The sequence below is a fragment of the Nerophis lumbriciformis genome, linkage group LG27, assembly GCF_033978685.3.
Source record: "Nerophis lumbriciformis linkage group LG27, RoL_Nlum_v2.1, whole genome shotgun sequence".
NCBI lineage: Eukaryota > Metazoa > Chordata > Actinopteri > Syngnathiformes > Syngnathidae > Nerophis > Nerophis lumbriciformis.
The window spans coordinates 26,783,974-26,800,403 of NC_084574.2; the positions used below are offsets into that span (position 1 = coordinate 26,783,974).

General features: G+C 40.2%; 1 protein-coding gene across 5 annotated transcripts in view; it reads right to left on the minus strand.

Moving 5' to 3' along the window:
• Window positions 1-16,430, minus strand: part of tmc5 (transmembrane channel like 5) — a 41,664-nt gene that overhangs the window by 23,945 nt on the left and 1,289 nt on the right. For 3 of the 5 annotated variants that reach the window (XM_061988259.1, XM_061988262.1, XM_061988258.2), the window contains exons 3-8: window positions 10,742-10,965; window positions 10,585-10,662; window positions 8,014-8,127; window positions 5,484-5,586; window positions 2,972-3,053; window positions 2,645-2,899 (exon numbers count right to left, since the gene is read on the minus strand). In XM_061988259.1, the coding sequence (XP_061844243.1) occupies window positions 2,645-2,899; window positions 2,972-3,053; window positions 5,484-5,586; window positions 8,014-8,127; window positions 10,585-10,662; window positions 10,742-10,965 (856 nt within the window). Of the gene's footprint in view, window positions 1-2,644; window positions 2,900-2,971; window positions 3,054-5,483; window positions 5,587-8,013; window positions 8,128-10,584; window positions 10,663-10,741; window positions 10,966-15,112; window positions 15,249-15,461; window positions 15,562-16,430 lie in introns of those variants that run through there. The other 2 variants (XM_061988260.1, XM_072916401.1) reach the window with 2 other exon arrangements.

The following is a 16,430-nucleotide window of genomic DNA, read 5'->3' on the forward strand; positions in this document are numbered from 1 at the left end:
TGTGTGTGTGTGTGTGTGTGTGTGTGTGTGTGTGTGTGTTTTTTTTCTTTCTTTAAACAACATTAATAAATTCCTGTCAGGGATGTAAAAAAACCAAACAAAAAAACAGCGGTACAAAAACTCCACGTTTTCTTGTAATACCGGGTTGTTTGAGCCTGCCGCTTCCGCCAGAGAGAGAGAGAGAGGGCGAGTGAGTGAGTAAGTGAGAGGAGAGAGAGTCAGTACTGAGGAGACGTGACAGTGGAGCAACTTGAACCTGTGAGTTATGGTCTAGTCGCCGTTCACTTATTCAGCATCTAATATGAGTAATATTTCAGAAAAACGCTGTATTATTCTATTATTCAATGTGTCAGCTTCTGTTTTTGCCGGACGTCGGAGCACGGCGCATCAATTGAGCACGGCACATCAAATCCGCACAGAGCAGAGCGGATCGTGCGGGACAGGAAGTAGTGTACAAAATACAAAATAAAACACCGGGTTCATTTTCAAAATAAAATGCACTGTGTTTACGGCGGATCACATTTCTCTCACAGTAGAGGTTTAGATATAACGTTTATTGTGACTTTGCTATTACTGTGTGGGTTAACAAAATAATAATAATAATGATAATAATAACAATAATAATAAGAATAATAATGATAATGATAATAATAATAATTATTCCATCCATCCATCCATCCATCTTCTTCCGCTTATCCGAGGTCGGGTCGCGGGGGCAGCAGCCTAAGCAGGGAAGCCCAGACTTCCCTCTCCCCAGCCACTTCGTCCAGCTCCTCCCGGGGGATCCCGAGGCGTTCCCAGGCCAGCCGGGAGACATAGTCTTCCCAACGTGTCCTGGGTCTTCCTCGTGGCCTCCTACCGGTCGGACGTGCCCTAAACAACTCCCTAGGGAGGCGCTCGGGTGGCATCCTGACTAGATGCCCGAACCACCTCATCTGGCTCCTCTCGATGTGGAGGAGCAGCGGCTTTACTTTGAGCTCTCCCCGGATGACAGAGCTTCTCACCCTATCTCTAAGGGAGAGCCCCGCCACCCGGCGGAGGAAACTCATTTCGGCCGCTTGTACCCGTGATCTTGTCCTTTCGGTCATAACCCAAAGCTCATGACCATAGGTGAGGATGGGAACGTAGATTGACCGGTAAATTGAGAGCTTTGCCTTCCGGCTCAGCTCCTTCTTCACCACAACGGATCGATACAGCGTCCGCATTACTGAAGACGCCGCACCGATCCGCCTGTCGATCTCACGATCCACTCTTCCCTCACTCGTGAACAAGACTCCGAGGTACTTGAACTCCTCCACTTGGGGCAAGATCTCCTCCCCAACCAATAATTATTATTATTAATAATAATAATAATTTCAGCATTCTGGGGATATAAGATGTAGGTTATCTGTTAGGAATATTACCATCTGTATTTAAACTTGATTCATGTTGATTATGCCTGCAGCACAATGCCAAAAAAAAAGAAAGGATACAGAAAAGGAAGGAGAAGGAGCGCCAGGAAGCAGCTAAGGGTAGCAGACCTCTTAATGCATGGCTAAAACCAAGTACTGCACCAGAATTCAAGAAAGACCACAGACCTCAGAAAGTGTCACACCTGAGATGTTGTACTGTTCAATGTTCAATATTAAAGTGCTTATCTTTAACAATAAATAGCCTAATAATAAACCAGTGTTTTGTTGCTTTTCATGTCTTCCAAGCCTATGATAATGTGAATTAACTCATTATGACAATAATTTGTTGACACAAAAGAAATGTCAATCACTTTTACCTACAAAGGACACACAGCTAAGTAGTTAGCTTCCTATTAGCAAATTTAATTTTACATTAATTTCCATATTGTGTAAAGGACCAAAAAAAAAAATGTCCTGCCCTTTTCTGACTTTGAGCCCCTGCCCCTCTATAATCATGTGCACGTCCCTGGTTGGAGGGGCCTCAGGCTCAAATTGGCAGTCTACCCAGGGCAGATGTGGCTACAATTATAGCTTACCACCATCAAGGTGTGAATGTGGAATGAATGAATGATGGATTCTCAGTTCTCTGTGAAGCACTTTGAGTGTCTAGGAAAGCGCTATAATCCATTATTATTAGGCCATTATAATAAAAGTTTTAGTCCCTGTTCCTAGTGGTCATTAAAGTATTGCTTGAATAACAGTTTAATGGGGTGTTTAAATGGGAAATGGGTTATATTTGTATAGCGCTTTTCTACCTGCAAGGTACTCAAAGCGCTTTGACGCTTTTTCCACATTCACCCATTCACACACTGATGGCGGGAGCTGCCATGCAAGGCCCTAACTACGACCCATCAGGAGCAAGGGTGAAGTGTCTTGCTCAAGGACACAACGGACGTGACGATGTTGGTAGAAGGTGGGGATTGAACCAGGAACCCTCAGGTTGCTGGCACGGCCACTCTCCCAACTGCGCAACGCCGTCCCCATTTAAGACTTTTGCACAGTACCGGATATACTGCACATGGTCAATGAATCAATCAATCAATTGATCACTTAATCAATCAATCAACATGTTTTAATATAGACCTTAATGTTTCTCAAAGAGCGTCACAAACTCATGACGCCATCCCTTGACCCACACCCCACATGGTATCACTTTATGCAGATGCTGCGACTGAATAAGAGACTACACTTACAGCCCCTGTTAGTATCTCCAGTCCTCTGAAGCTTGAGAGTAAGTTGGGGGAGTGACCAGACACTAGCAGCGGGATGGTGATGAATCCAAAGTTGACCAAGAAGGAGAATATGTTGACCATGAGCAACCACTTAAGAAACAGAAAATAGGAAAGTACGCTGGTGCCAAACTTTCCGCCTATCTCTTTCATAACGCCTTGCCACAGTCCCAAGGCCTGTTTAGCTGACCGGATATTGTCGCCGGCCCTGCGAATGGACTGCAAGAAAACAGCTTGTGAAATACAGGGAAAAGCAGTTTTGACTAGAAGATGCAGCTTTGAAAGACTCACCACTGACGCAGTCTCCGAGCAATCTGCAAAACATGTGAACCGCCGAGATTGCTTGGAAGACTTTATTGCAAGAACTTGACTCCTGTGGACATCATACATAACATTATTTTGTGTGACACAGCCAAATGTGGTCAATTTGTATTAAAAAGTAAATTATTTCACATTGGATTGCACAGTCTGGGGCAATTACAAGATAATGTAATCTGCAAAAGCATTGAACTTCCTGGTAATTATAACTCTGTGTGGACCTTGAAACAATGACTCACTAAAAACTTATTTTTGGTAAACCTGGGTATTCCATTGCAAAAATGCTGGCCCAGGGAAAAAAATTCTTGTCATGTACTGAACTTAAAACATGAAATTCTTGAGAGTGAACGTCACTGATGAGCCCGCAGGTTGTGTTTTTAGTAAGTCACAGAAATAAGCTTGAATGCATATGTAATGATGTGGTTTATGGATTAAGTTTATTTTAATATGCATACAATTACATCACGATACATCACAATTTCCAGTTTCAATTTTCAACATGTTTGAAAAGGAGTGGGAAGAATCAGAGCTTTTTTAATCCTACCCTTTTACCATTTCATAGCAATTACTAACACTTTTGTTCACTTCCTGTTCTGAATTTGTACACAATTTACTCCATAAAAAATAAAATTTTAAAGAAATGAAAAGTGAAGTAGGTTGTATTTTGTCATGATCCGTTGCCCTGATCATGTTCTGTTTGGTTGTGGACTCCCTCAGTTCCTGTTTTGTGCACCCCAGGGTTTGTTTCCCGTTTCTCGCACGCTCAGCCTGGCTTCCTTATTTGCTACAAGCAACAGTTACGTTGGATGAGTTCCTGAGTCCATGTGGTGATATCCTTTACAGACTGATGTCGCTTTTTGATGCAGTCCCGCCTGAGGGGTCGAAGGTCACGTTGGTTTTCATCCTTGCTGCTTATGTGTAGTGATTTCTCCAGATTCTCTGAACTTTTTGATGATATTGTGCACCACAATGGTGAAAATCCCTAAATTCCTTGCAATAGCTTGTTGAGAAATGTTGTCCTTAAACCATTTGACAATTTGTTCACGCAGTTGTTCACAAAGTGGTGACCCTCGCCCCATCCTTGTTTGTGAATGACTGAGCATTTCATGGAAGCTGCTTTTATACCCAATCATGGCACCCACCTGTTCCCAATTAGCCTGTTCACCTGTGAAATGTTCCAAATAAATATTTGATAAGCATTTCTCAACTGGCAGCACGGTGGAAGAGGGGTTAGTGCATCTGCCTCACAATACGAAGGTCCTGAGTAGTCTTGGGTTCAATCCCGGGCTCGGGATCTTTCTGTGTGGAGTTTGCATGTCCACCCCGTGACTGCGTGGGTTCCCTCCGGGTACTCCGGCTTCCTCCCACTTCCAAAGACATGCACCTGGGGATAAGTTGATTGGCAACGCTAAATTGGCCCCAGTGTGTGAATGTGAGTGTGAATGTTGTCTGTCTATCTGTGTTGGCCCTGCGATGAGGTGGCGACTTGTCCAGGGTGTACCCCGCCTTCCGCCCGATTGTAGCTGAGATAGGCTCCAGCGCCCCCCGCGACCCCAAAAGGGAATAAGCGGTAGAAAATGGATGGATGGATGGGCATTCCTCAACTTTCTCAGTCTTTTTTCCCACTTGTTGGTTTTGCATAATAGAGCCCCATAGGTAACTTTTCGGATAAAGTGTACTTGTTGAGCATTTTTCTGAAGTATCCAATCCAATACACTTTGTTTATACATTACAATTAAAATAAACAATTAAAGTTTCACAAAGTGCTGCACAGTAGTTAAACACATATTTAAAAGGTAATAATCTGTTGCAAGAAACATTTAATAGATTTTAATTAATAAAATATTTTTTAATACAAAATATAAAACATTTTTAAATAATAAAGATTTAAATAAAATGAGTTAATGAAATGAAATAATTTAATAGACTAAGCTAACGCAACTCTCATGTTGGTTTAAAATCCAAGAAGTAAAAAATATGTTTTAAGACATGATTTAAAAGAAAAAGAAGAAACATTTTACTCTGATATGATGAGTATCATTACGATCGCTACTTTACTTTTACCATCAAAAATCACCAACCACCTTACTCAATTATTTGGATTACTACTTTTTACTTTCACTTGAGCAATACTCTACGGTACTTTTATTTGAGTGCTATGGTTGCCTACTCTGGTCTACCCACCTCAGCTAATAAGCAGTAGCAAATGAAATAATCTGTGAGTGTATGCTACAGATTTGCAAACATAGTATTTCCAGCAAGTGTTTGGTAGTTATCCACACATCATCCAATGGCAATTAGGCATGCATTGTTGGAGGAATGTCAGAGTGAGGGTAGCTGCACGCCAATGAGCTCACCTTTTCAGTGCTCAGAAAGCAAACAGTGACCGTTTTTGGCGACTGTATTATTCAACTGACACTTAAGCAAAGTCCTGACAGTGACATAATGCCAAACAAAATGAGGTAGAAAACATGAGCACTCTTACCTGATGTGTTTTTTCTCTTTAAAGCTCATCGGAAGGTCCCGTATGGCATTTACTCTGTCTCGTGTTGACAAGGCGACAAGTTCTTTGACCAGGCTCCGTTCTTCTGTTATCAAAGTGGGAGAGGGAGAGTTGGAAGGAGTACTGGAATATTGTAGTCAGTAAAAGGACATGTTTAATTTACCCAACTATAAGGGCTATTACTGGTCTAAAAATCTACTCATGTAAAAGTTTTAAAAAATTACAGGGGTGCTTATTATGCAAAACCAACTTTTCTGATCAGTTGACACCTTTTTTTGTTTATATGGAGTTTCCATACGTCCCGGAAATGTTAAATCAAACCATGGAGGCATAGCGAAGGTATTTAGAAAACAATCTTGTTTTCTTGAAAACTTGCTCCAAAGAAGCCATTTGGTATTTAAAACTTTAATAGAGATGTATTTTGCCATAGGTAAGTCGACAGCGGATATCTCCACACGTGGGTGAGGTTTTCCAAAGAGCTTTGCGCAAGCCTGCCATTATTAATTAGTTGTAGTCCAAAGTTGTAGTCAATAAGTTCCTGCACCTGCATCCTCAGCTGTTGCCATTTCTAATAAAAAGTACCGTACAGTTCAAATTTATATATGTCAGTTAACTCAATATGGAAGCTCTAAAAAAACTACAACATGGCTGACTGGGTGGAGATGCAGTCCAAGGGGGCTTTGTCTGGATTAGGGATTTAGCACGTGAATAAGACTACCTATAAAACAGGGCATTCTGAAGAGACAGTCAGGAAGAAGCTTGAAGATGGTCTGTAAGATCTTTTTTGGACCTCATTTGGAGATCTTTTTTTCAGTCTGTTGTGGACAGTGCCCTCTACTTTGCAGTGGTTTGTTGGTGGAGCAGCACCAGTAAAAGGGACTTAAACCGGATTGACAAACTGATCCGGAAAACCGGCCAAACTACTGTGTCAGTGTCAGTGCCGGGGGACAGGAGGACACTGGACAAACTGCTCGCCATCATGGACAATCTTGCCCACCCACTCCACCAGACAATTGAGGGACAGTGGAGCTCATACTCAAAGAGGCTCCTTCAGCTTCGTTGACACAGTGTTCCATTCAAGAACTCCTTCATTCCACACTCCATCCAGCTATATAATCACTCGCCATACAGCAATCGATGATACCTGTCTATTACCTGACCGCTTCTATGTTATCTACCTCTCTTTGTTTATAATGTATATTTTCTGCTGGATCTACTCTCTATTTTATGCTTCCCTTTTTTTGCTGCAGCTGTTACATATACTTTAATTTTGTACATGGTAATTGGGATTTGTTATATATTGTATATATTATATAAAAATATAACATACTATAATAATATAATACATCAGTATACATTATATACTGTATATATAATATGTATATATTACATATATGTTATATTTTATATTGCTACTATGGTATATTTTTTGTCTACTTTATACCTGCATTATCCTTTCCATCCTTACACTTTCCAATCCTTTGTATCTGAGCTACTGTGTGGAACAATTTCCCTTGTGGATCAATAAAGTGTGTCTAAGTTAAGTCTAAAACATAATCTATGCAAAATGTGGACCAAAGCACCACCAGTACATGTTAGACCACAAGGAAATGTTTTAAATGCAGAAGAAATACCACAGTGGGAACCCTTTAAACGCATACTAAAAGTCACTAGGTACTCTCCAGTGTACTGCAAATAAATGAAAAGATTATCCAAAAGCTCAAATCAGGATCTTTAATTAAACATGCTTTTATGCTTTTATGAATTAAATGTAACAAAAACAAAAAAATTCACTTGCACGTTGTCACATGTCTGATGCCTCTCATGTGAAAAAAATCTGTTTACCTTTGTCATAATCATAGTCTAGTTTATTCCAAAACGGTTTATATCGACAAACAACATGTGGAATTATTACATACTAAAGGCTCTGTCTCTTTGAGCAAACACACTTTACAGTTTAAAATTCGACAAACAACGTGTGGAATTATTACATACTGAATGAAGGCTCTGTCTCTTTGAGCAAACACACTTTACAGTTTAAAATACAATAGACCCACTTGTTTTACTTGCTCTGCAATGTTATTATAACAATAATAATGGATTAGATTTATATAGTGCTTTTCTATTAGATACTAGTGTCCAACTTGTCTTTCTCCTTCTTGCACAATTTACCACCAGGCTATGCCCATCATTACTACTGTTACAGGTGTATTTTCAACATTACTTATATTTGTTGCACTTTTATGTCTACTAGTAATGGATTCATTCATTCATTCAGGGCACACCCTAACTGGTTGCCAGACAGTCACAGGTCACACACAGACAAACAATCATTCAAACACATGTCCACTTATGGACTAATTGAAGTATCCAATTGGTCTAACATGCATGTTTTGGGAATGTGGCGGAAAGCGAAGTGAAGTGATAAGACATGCATTGTTTGTCATGAATTGCCACCATATAGTGCATACAGTAGTGTCACTTATCACAAAACTAACATGCAGACTCTTACCTTTTTCCATTTCGTTAATGATGGCTTCTTCTGTAAACACTATATGACCAGGATCAGCACTAGGAAACATGTTTAACCTCATTCCAACTCCCCTAAATCTCATTGACATGGTGCCTGAAAAACAGGTGCAAAAACTAGAAAAATCAGATTATGAGTTACTAAAGGAAAATTATTAGCCTGTAATTTCCAGTATTGCCAATGCTAAAATCACATTCCTGTTAAAATATATTGTGTAACATGTGATTGAAGGCTAGCGCAGATCTACTGTAATATAGTTCTATCCCTCCCCCAACGTTGACCTCAGCACTCTGACCCCGTATCTCAGCGACTCTGTCACAAACCTGGGGGTAAAGTTTGACTCAGATTTTAAATTCGAAAAACAAATCAGCAGCGTCGTTCAAAAAAGCTTTTATCAATTACGCCAAATAGCGAAAGTGAAACCGCTTCTATCAAGACATGATCTTGAGAAATTAATCCACGCCTTTATCTCGACTCGTCTTGGATTATTGTAATGCCCTGTATGTAGGCATTAGCCAGGCCTCCCTCGCCCGCCTGCAGCTCGTGCAGAACTCTGCTGCTCGTCTGCTAACACAGACCCGCAGACGTGAGCACATCACCCCTATTTTAGCGTCCCTTCACTGGCTCCCTGTGCGTTACCGAATCAATTTTAAACTCCTTTTATTTGTTTTTAAATGTCTAAACAACCTCGCGCCAACCTATCTCTCAGACCTCCTTCAGCCTTACTGCCCCACCCGATCCTTAAGATCAGCCGATCAGCTGCTGTTGACGGTCCCTGACACAAGGCTGAAGCTTAGAGGTGACAGAGCTTTCGCCGTTGCTGCTCCCAAGCTCTGGAACGACCTACCCCTGAGTGTTAGACAAGCCTCCTCTCTTCCTGTTTTTAAATCTCTCTTAAAAACATACTTTTATTCCATGGCTTTTAACACTGAGTGATATCCATCCTGCAATGGCGCCCCATAATACACCTGCTGTGATCCTGTTTTTATGTTTTTATGTTTTTATTAATTCTATTTTAATTATTTATTTTTTATCGTGTTCTGTTTGTGTTGTGTTGTGTTTGCTCGGTACTCGTTTTATCTTTTAACCTGTTCATTGTACAGCACTTTGGCTACCCCTGTGGTAAATTTTAAATGTGCTTTATAAATAAAGTTGATTTGATTTGATTTGATGCAGAACCAACTGTGACAGTATTATTGTCAGTATCATTTTAGAACAGGTTTTCCAAAATGTTCAGTTATTAGTGCTGTCAGCTATTGCTTTTTGATTCATATCTATTATGTTGTATAAGTAATAAGTATGCCTATGGCTCCTAGTTTATGTACAGTTTTACATATGAAATCAAATTCCATACATTGCCTCGGTTTTAGTATGATTAAACCGTACGTTGTCACTCAGTCCCTATGCTTTTTGTATTGAGAATGGTTACAAAATAACTCACAATGGAGCTCATACAGTTGGAGCATACAAATAATAAGTCCAATCAAAGTCAACGAGAGCTTTAGAGTCCATGTTTCCAGGGTGCCACAGAATGCGCCACATTGCTACCATAGTTGAGCCAGACCGTTCAGGTGCCGAACAGCCATCCTTCATGATTTTGTATTAAACCTGGTCTTAAACTATCAGCTTTGAATTTGCTTACGTTAAAGATCTACACGCACTGCTTGCGGTCCGCCACTTTAAATCGGATTGCTTCAAAGATTATTTCCACTTTGTATTCCCGGCTGGTGTAAAGGGAGTAGGGGCGACCAGGCAGTTTGCCAGAACAGGTAAGACTACACTTAAGGAGTCACGACACTGTGAGGTGTTGCGCTCCAAAGCTGTCCCCCGCATGCATGTAATTGCATCAGTTGATGTAATCAAATGTTGTGTGAGCACGCAGCCGTTGTCCGTTCATTTTTGGATACAACACAAGTAAAGGTGAGAAACACTATGGAATTAAGGAAATAATTCATAGCAAAGTAAGGCGGTGCCATCCATGTGGATCTACTCTCCCCTTCTCTATCACCATCTATAAAGTTATGTTCAATTATATAATTATAATGTAACTGTATTCATATTTATCAATCACAATTTATTTGTAAAGACCAAACAAGTGCCTCAAAGGGCTTCACAAACCATCCCCTGATCTGAACCCACATGTATTATATGCATATTTACATGCATTGTGCTTGTTTTGTGCATGTAAAATAACGTGCAATAAAAAGTGTTTTGGGTTAACATTTTTGGCAGTATGAAAAAAATTACTGGTAATTGCATTTACAATATTTCTTCAAACAAAAATTGTTTTGGTTTTCATACGACTCAGTTTTCAAACGGATCCTTTGGAACAGATCAATAATGGAAACCACCACTGTATACTGAAATTACTGACTGATGTACTTGTATAACGGGAGAGAATGCAGCAGCTAAATTAAATTTATCTTGAGTCATATTTTTTTTGAGCCCTCTTTTCACAATTAACTAGTTGGATTTTTCAAGCTGATTAACAATCAAGGTTAAGATAATCCAAGAGCCAGCAATAGTAACACACAAAAATGGCTAAACCATTACCCGATGACGCAGAAGGGAATTGGATAGGTGGCAACCGATCATGCTGAAAGTCATGGTTACTTTGGATTGAACTGCTGTCTGAATAGAAAAAGTGAGGTGGTACAGTACACAATGTTAAAATATTCAAGATTGTTGGGATCGATTCTTGGCCACTCACTGAAGTCCTGCTGCAATACAGGTCTCTCTGGACGTCTTGACTGTAGTTCCATGGGGATACTCTCTCTCCCCCTCCATCCTTCCTCCTGCCAGCCCGCCCAAGGTACTCTTCCATCAACACTGACACTCTGAACAACCGTGGAGTCATATGTTTCTGTCCTGTCATTATACCAAGCCTGGTCTTTTCGACCATAGGGGTTAGTTTGCTGTGGGTTTCTGGAAGACCTAAATAATGCACAGAACAGAAAAAATATAAATTGGAGGCAATTTGATCACCTTTGTAATTTTCCCTTTTACAAATACATAAGCATATGGGGAGCCAAATGTAAAAGTTCAGTCACATTTTTCTAGCAGATATATTTCCTAGATTAACTAACTTTTCTAAGATTTAACTAATTTTTGTCAGATTTAGCTTGTTTTCATCACATTCAAGATTAAATTAATGTTGACTCTATAAATATTATATCTAATTGTTGAATCTAAACCTAAATCTTGAATATAAATCTATATGTTAAGTATAAATATAAATATAAATGTTAAATCTAAACCTAAATGTTAAATATGAATCTAAATGTGAGCACAAAATATTAAATCTAAATCCAAATGTGAGCGCTAAATGTTTAAACTTAAATGTTAATCTAAAGCTAAATGTAAAATCTAAATCTAGATGTGAGTGCTGAATGGTGAATTTAAACCTAAATAATAAATATAAACCTAAATATTAAATATAAATGTTAAATCTAAATCTAAATCTGAGCCCTAAATGTTACATCTAAACCTAAATGTTAATCTAAAGCTAAATTTAAAATCTAAATCTAAATGTGAGTGCTAAATGTTGAATCTAAACCTAAATGTTAAATATACACCTAAATACTGAATCCAAACTTAAATGTTAAATATAAACCTAAATATTAAATATAAATGTTGAATCTAAATGTAAGCGCTAAATGTTAAATCGAATACTAAATGTTAAATCCAAACCTAAATCTTAATCTTAAACTTAAATCTAAATCTAAATCTAAATCTAAATCTAAATCTAAATCTAAAGCTAAATCTAAATCAAACCCCTAAATCTATATGTTAGCGCTAAATGTTAAATCCAAACCTAAATCTTAAATCTAAATGTGAGCGCTAAATCTTTTGCTAAGTGTAAAGATAATTATTTATAGAATGTTAATATTCCACCAATCCGATGCCTTTTAGCCGCGCCCGCATCTCTGCCTCTCAAGGCAGACACTCCTACACCTTTACCACTGCGGAAGAAGGAAACATGACAAATGTTTTTTTTTACATTAATTTAAGATTTAGGTTTATATTTAAGATTTAGGTTAAGATTCAAGATTAAGTTTAAGATTTAAAAATGTTTAGCGCTAACAACGATTTAGGATTTATATTTACCATTTAGTTTTAGATTTAACATTTATGTTTAGAATTAAGATTTAAATAAAGAATAGGTTTACAAACGTTTGTAGATTTAACATTGATGTTTATATTTAACATTTAGGTTTATATTTAACATTTAGGTTCGATTCAAGATTTAGGTTTAGATTTAACATTTAAGTTTAGATTTAACAATTAGGTTTATATTTAACATTTCGATTCAAGATTTAGGTTTAGATTTAACATTTAAGTTTAGATTTAACAATTAGGTTTATATTTAACATTTAGAGTTCACCTTTAGATTTAGATTTCAATTTAAGATTTAGGTTTGGATTTAACAATTAGGGTTTACATTTAGCGCTCGCATTTAACATTCAGCGCTCACATTTAGATTTAGATTTAACATTTAGTTTATATTATACATGTAGGTTTAGATTTAAGATTTAGGTTAAGATTCAACATATAGATTTATAATTAAGATTTATGTTTTGATGTAACATTTCGTTGTACTATTTAGAGTCAACATCTAATTTAAACTTAAATGTGATGAAAATTAGCTAAATCTGAGAAAAGTATAATAATATATAATAAAATTATATATATGTATAATAAATATATCTGCTAGAAAGGTGTGACTGACTTTTGAATTCGGCACCCCATATAAAACCGTCTAATGTGTTTTTGGCATATTGGAGCAGCACGGTAGGCTAGTGGTTGATAACCAAATCTAGCATTCTGTTAGGTGAATCTGAGTGTGACTGGTTGTTTGTCCATATGAGTCCTGTGGTTGACTGTCAACCAGTCCAGGGTGTAGCGCGTCTCTCATCCAAAGTCAGCTGGGATTGGCTTCAGCTCACCTATAGGGAGATGGTAGGACCCGTGCTATAGTAATGAATTAATGTAGTTTGTTCTAACATATGACAGTTGGGAGATCTGGGTTTGAATTGTAACATCTCTGTGTGAAATTTGCCTGTTTCCCCCTATTTATTTGTGGGGTTTCTCCCATTCTAAAAATGTGCATGTTAGACTAATTATAAGACTCTAAATCAGGACTATTTAACTAACTTGTTTTAGGGGCCACATTTCCAGAAAGCTAAGGACCTGGGGAAGGGGCTTCTTCCTTCACTATTTGTCTTATTTTGTATATTCCTTAGAACCAACATCCCCTGCAGTAAACATCTGATTTTTGTCTATTTATTTTGTCAGTGTGACTAAATTCAAAAATAAAATAGCTGTCTATTAGAGATGCGCGGATAGGCAATTATTTCATCCGCAACCGCATCACAAAAGTCGTCAACCATCCGCCATCCACCCGGTTCTAACATTTAATCAAAACCGCACCCGCCCGCACCCGCCCGCACCCGCCCGCACCCGCCCGCACCCGCCCGTTGTTGTATATCTAATATAGACGATGCAAGGCATTAGTGAGGTTATAAAGCTTTTGCCTGTTAAAGAAAGGAGACTGATCCAATGCAGCAGAGACATTCGCGTGCCACGCTGTCACGGCCCAGACGCACACCAGTGCGCAATCATCTGGGAGCCGCGCTGAGCACACCTCCAAGCGCGTGGAGGTGCGATGTCCCTCGCACCCGCGGCGGCTCCACCCGGGCTCGCGCCCGAGGCTTCAGCGCGCACCGCGGCGGCCATTCTACTCGTCGCGGCCTAGCCCTCGCAGCTCTTGCTGCCGGCGACGGCCGGGTATGGGCCCGACGCTCCACCGCCATCCATTTTCAGGGCTAGTTGATTCGGCAGGTGGGTTGTTACACACTCCTTAGCGGGTTCCGACTTCCATGGCCACCGTCCTGCTGTCTATATCAACCAACACCTTTTCTGGGGTCTGATGAGCGTCGGCATCGGGCGCCTTAACCCGGCGTTCGGTTCATCCCGCAGCGCCAGTTCTGCTTACCAAAAGTGGCCCACTCGGCTCACCAGGGTGAGCCCCACCTCTTTCGTGAGCGCACTGCGCGCGGAGTGACCCCTGTTACGCGCCCCCGGCAACGGGGGTGGCGGACAGGTAAGCTGCGCGGGCGGAGCGCGCGGAGTGACCCCTGTTACGAGCCCCCGGCCACGGGGGTGGCGGGCAGGTAAGCTGCTTACCTGCTGCGCGTGGCGCCGGCCGCGGCGAAGGCGGACGAGGCGGGGTGTTGGTGCGGTGGGCCCGGTGGTGACCCTGGACGTGCGTCGGGCCCTTCTCGCGGATCACCTCAGCTACGGCTCCCGGTGGGGCCCTCTCGGGGTAAGGGGCCTCGGACCCGGGCCCCGGCGAGGCGTCCCTTTTCCGCTCTGTAAAAGTGTCCATCTCTTTTTTTTTCTTCTTCTGTTGTGGCATATGCTGCAGGTGCCTGCTCGTTTTTCGTATGTGGGTAACAACATTTAACTATGTATATATATTTCCGAATTGGTTTAACTGCCACCCGCCTGAATCTATTTAAAATCTAATTTTTTTTTATTTCAACCGCACGACCCGACCCGCGGATAAAATCTAATTTTTTTTTATTTCAACCGCCCAACCCGCGGATAATCCGCGGACTCCGCGGTTGTGTCCGCAAACCGCGCATCTCTACTGTCTATACAACAGAAGCACTCTGTAGTTTTTAAGGACCTACTACCAAAAAGCTAGTCTATATGACAGTGATGTAGTGTTTTTAGGAATCTGCTGCAAACAAGTTAGTCTCTTGCAAGTTTTTGTAACTGAATTGGCCCGATAGCTATGATCTAAATTGCCGGTAGGTTGGCGTGGTTGTAGCCTGCCTCCCACCTAAAGTCAGCTGGGATAGGCTCCAACTCACCAACACACAAAATAGATGCATGTACTGTATGGTATTTCATCTCCAACCGTCAAGCAATAATTTCAGACATGAGGCGCACAAATTAGCCCGGTCCCTATGACAATAAGCTTAGTGGGAAAGAGACCACTGCTTGCATGATAATTAGAAAATGAAATAATTTTAAGTTAACAGGCGATCAACCCCACTGTGGAGCGAGATCTTACCCGGTGGGGTAAGGATGATTCTGCCTCAGGAAATGGATCGGCCCAGAAGGAGCTTGTTAATGATCTCAATTGAGCTGGTACCACAGTAACAAAGAAAACTGAGTAAAAAAACTTTGCTGTAATGAAGTAAGATGGAAGGCCCTTCTGCTCAAGAAGGCAAATGTTCAGGCTTGTCTAAAGCTTGCTTATTGTCACCCAAAAGACTCAGAAAAAGGCTTGGCAGATTATATCAAAATTTAGCTCTGTGGCATGAAATTAACGTGCTGTGTTTGGACACAGGGTACCATCCTGTTGGCCCTGGTCTGCTGACGACCTGGTGCAAACGACTTCTGTAATAGTGTTTCCTCACCTGGCTCCTCTGTCGTCAGCCATGCATTCATCTGTGTGTGCATGTATGTAGTTGTTTTTAAAGGGCTTTATAAACACGATTGATATGGTATGGTATGGTATGTGACTGATGATGGGAGCAGGTGGTGTCATAATAAGGGTAATCAAAGTCTGTAAAGCACTTTGTGTTGCATTTCTTTTATGTATGAAAAGCGCTTTAATAAACAAAAATTTTGATTTAATTTGATCACTACTGTCAAACATTCTGCTTTGTGACTATGTTTCACTATTAAGTATACAGGAAGTCTTCGCCGCAAATCTTGGATAGAGACCCTCTGGCCTCAGCCAGAACATTGAAGATGGGTCGTGGATAATCATGAGAATGACCTAAAACATATGGCCAGGGAATGGCTCAAGAAGACAAAACATTAAGATAAAGAAGTGGCCAAGCAAGTATTGGGACCTAGTCCATAGAAAACCAGTGGATGGACCTCAAACTTCCAGTTGCCAAACAGTATGAGAAAGAAAGAAAGAGTAACTGTGAAGAAGAGTGGACCAAAAACCCTCCTGAGTTAAACACAATCCTGGCGACCACCATCTACAAAAACATCTGATCTCTCTGATAGAATAAGTTAGAAGATTTAGTAATGGCCTAAAAATGTACAAAGCACATTGTACAATTTTAATTTTAAAATTATCCATTGTTCCGAGAGGTTAGGACTACCAAAACAAAAGTATATCATTAAGTTACTCTTTCAGAAGCAACTCGCTTCCTGGAGCACACCTAGTTATACGTACTCGAAAGCAAACATTACATAATTACCAATTAATGGCAATTCAAAATTAAATCTAAATGTGAGATGAATATTTATAGGATGTCAATATTCCACCAAGCCGACACCTCTCAGCCGCGCCCACATCTCTGCCTCTCAGTGCAGACACTCCTACACTTTTCTTACTGTGGAAGAAGGAAACATGACAGAATTTTTTT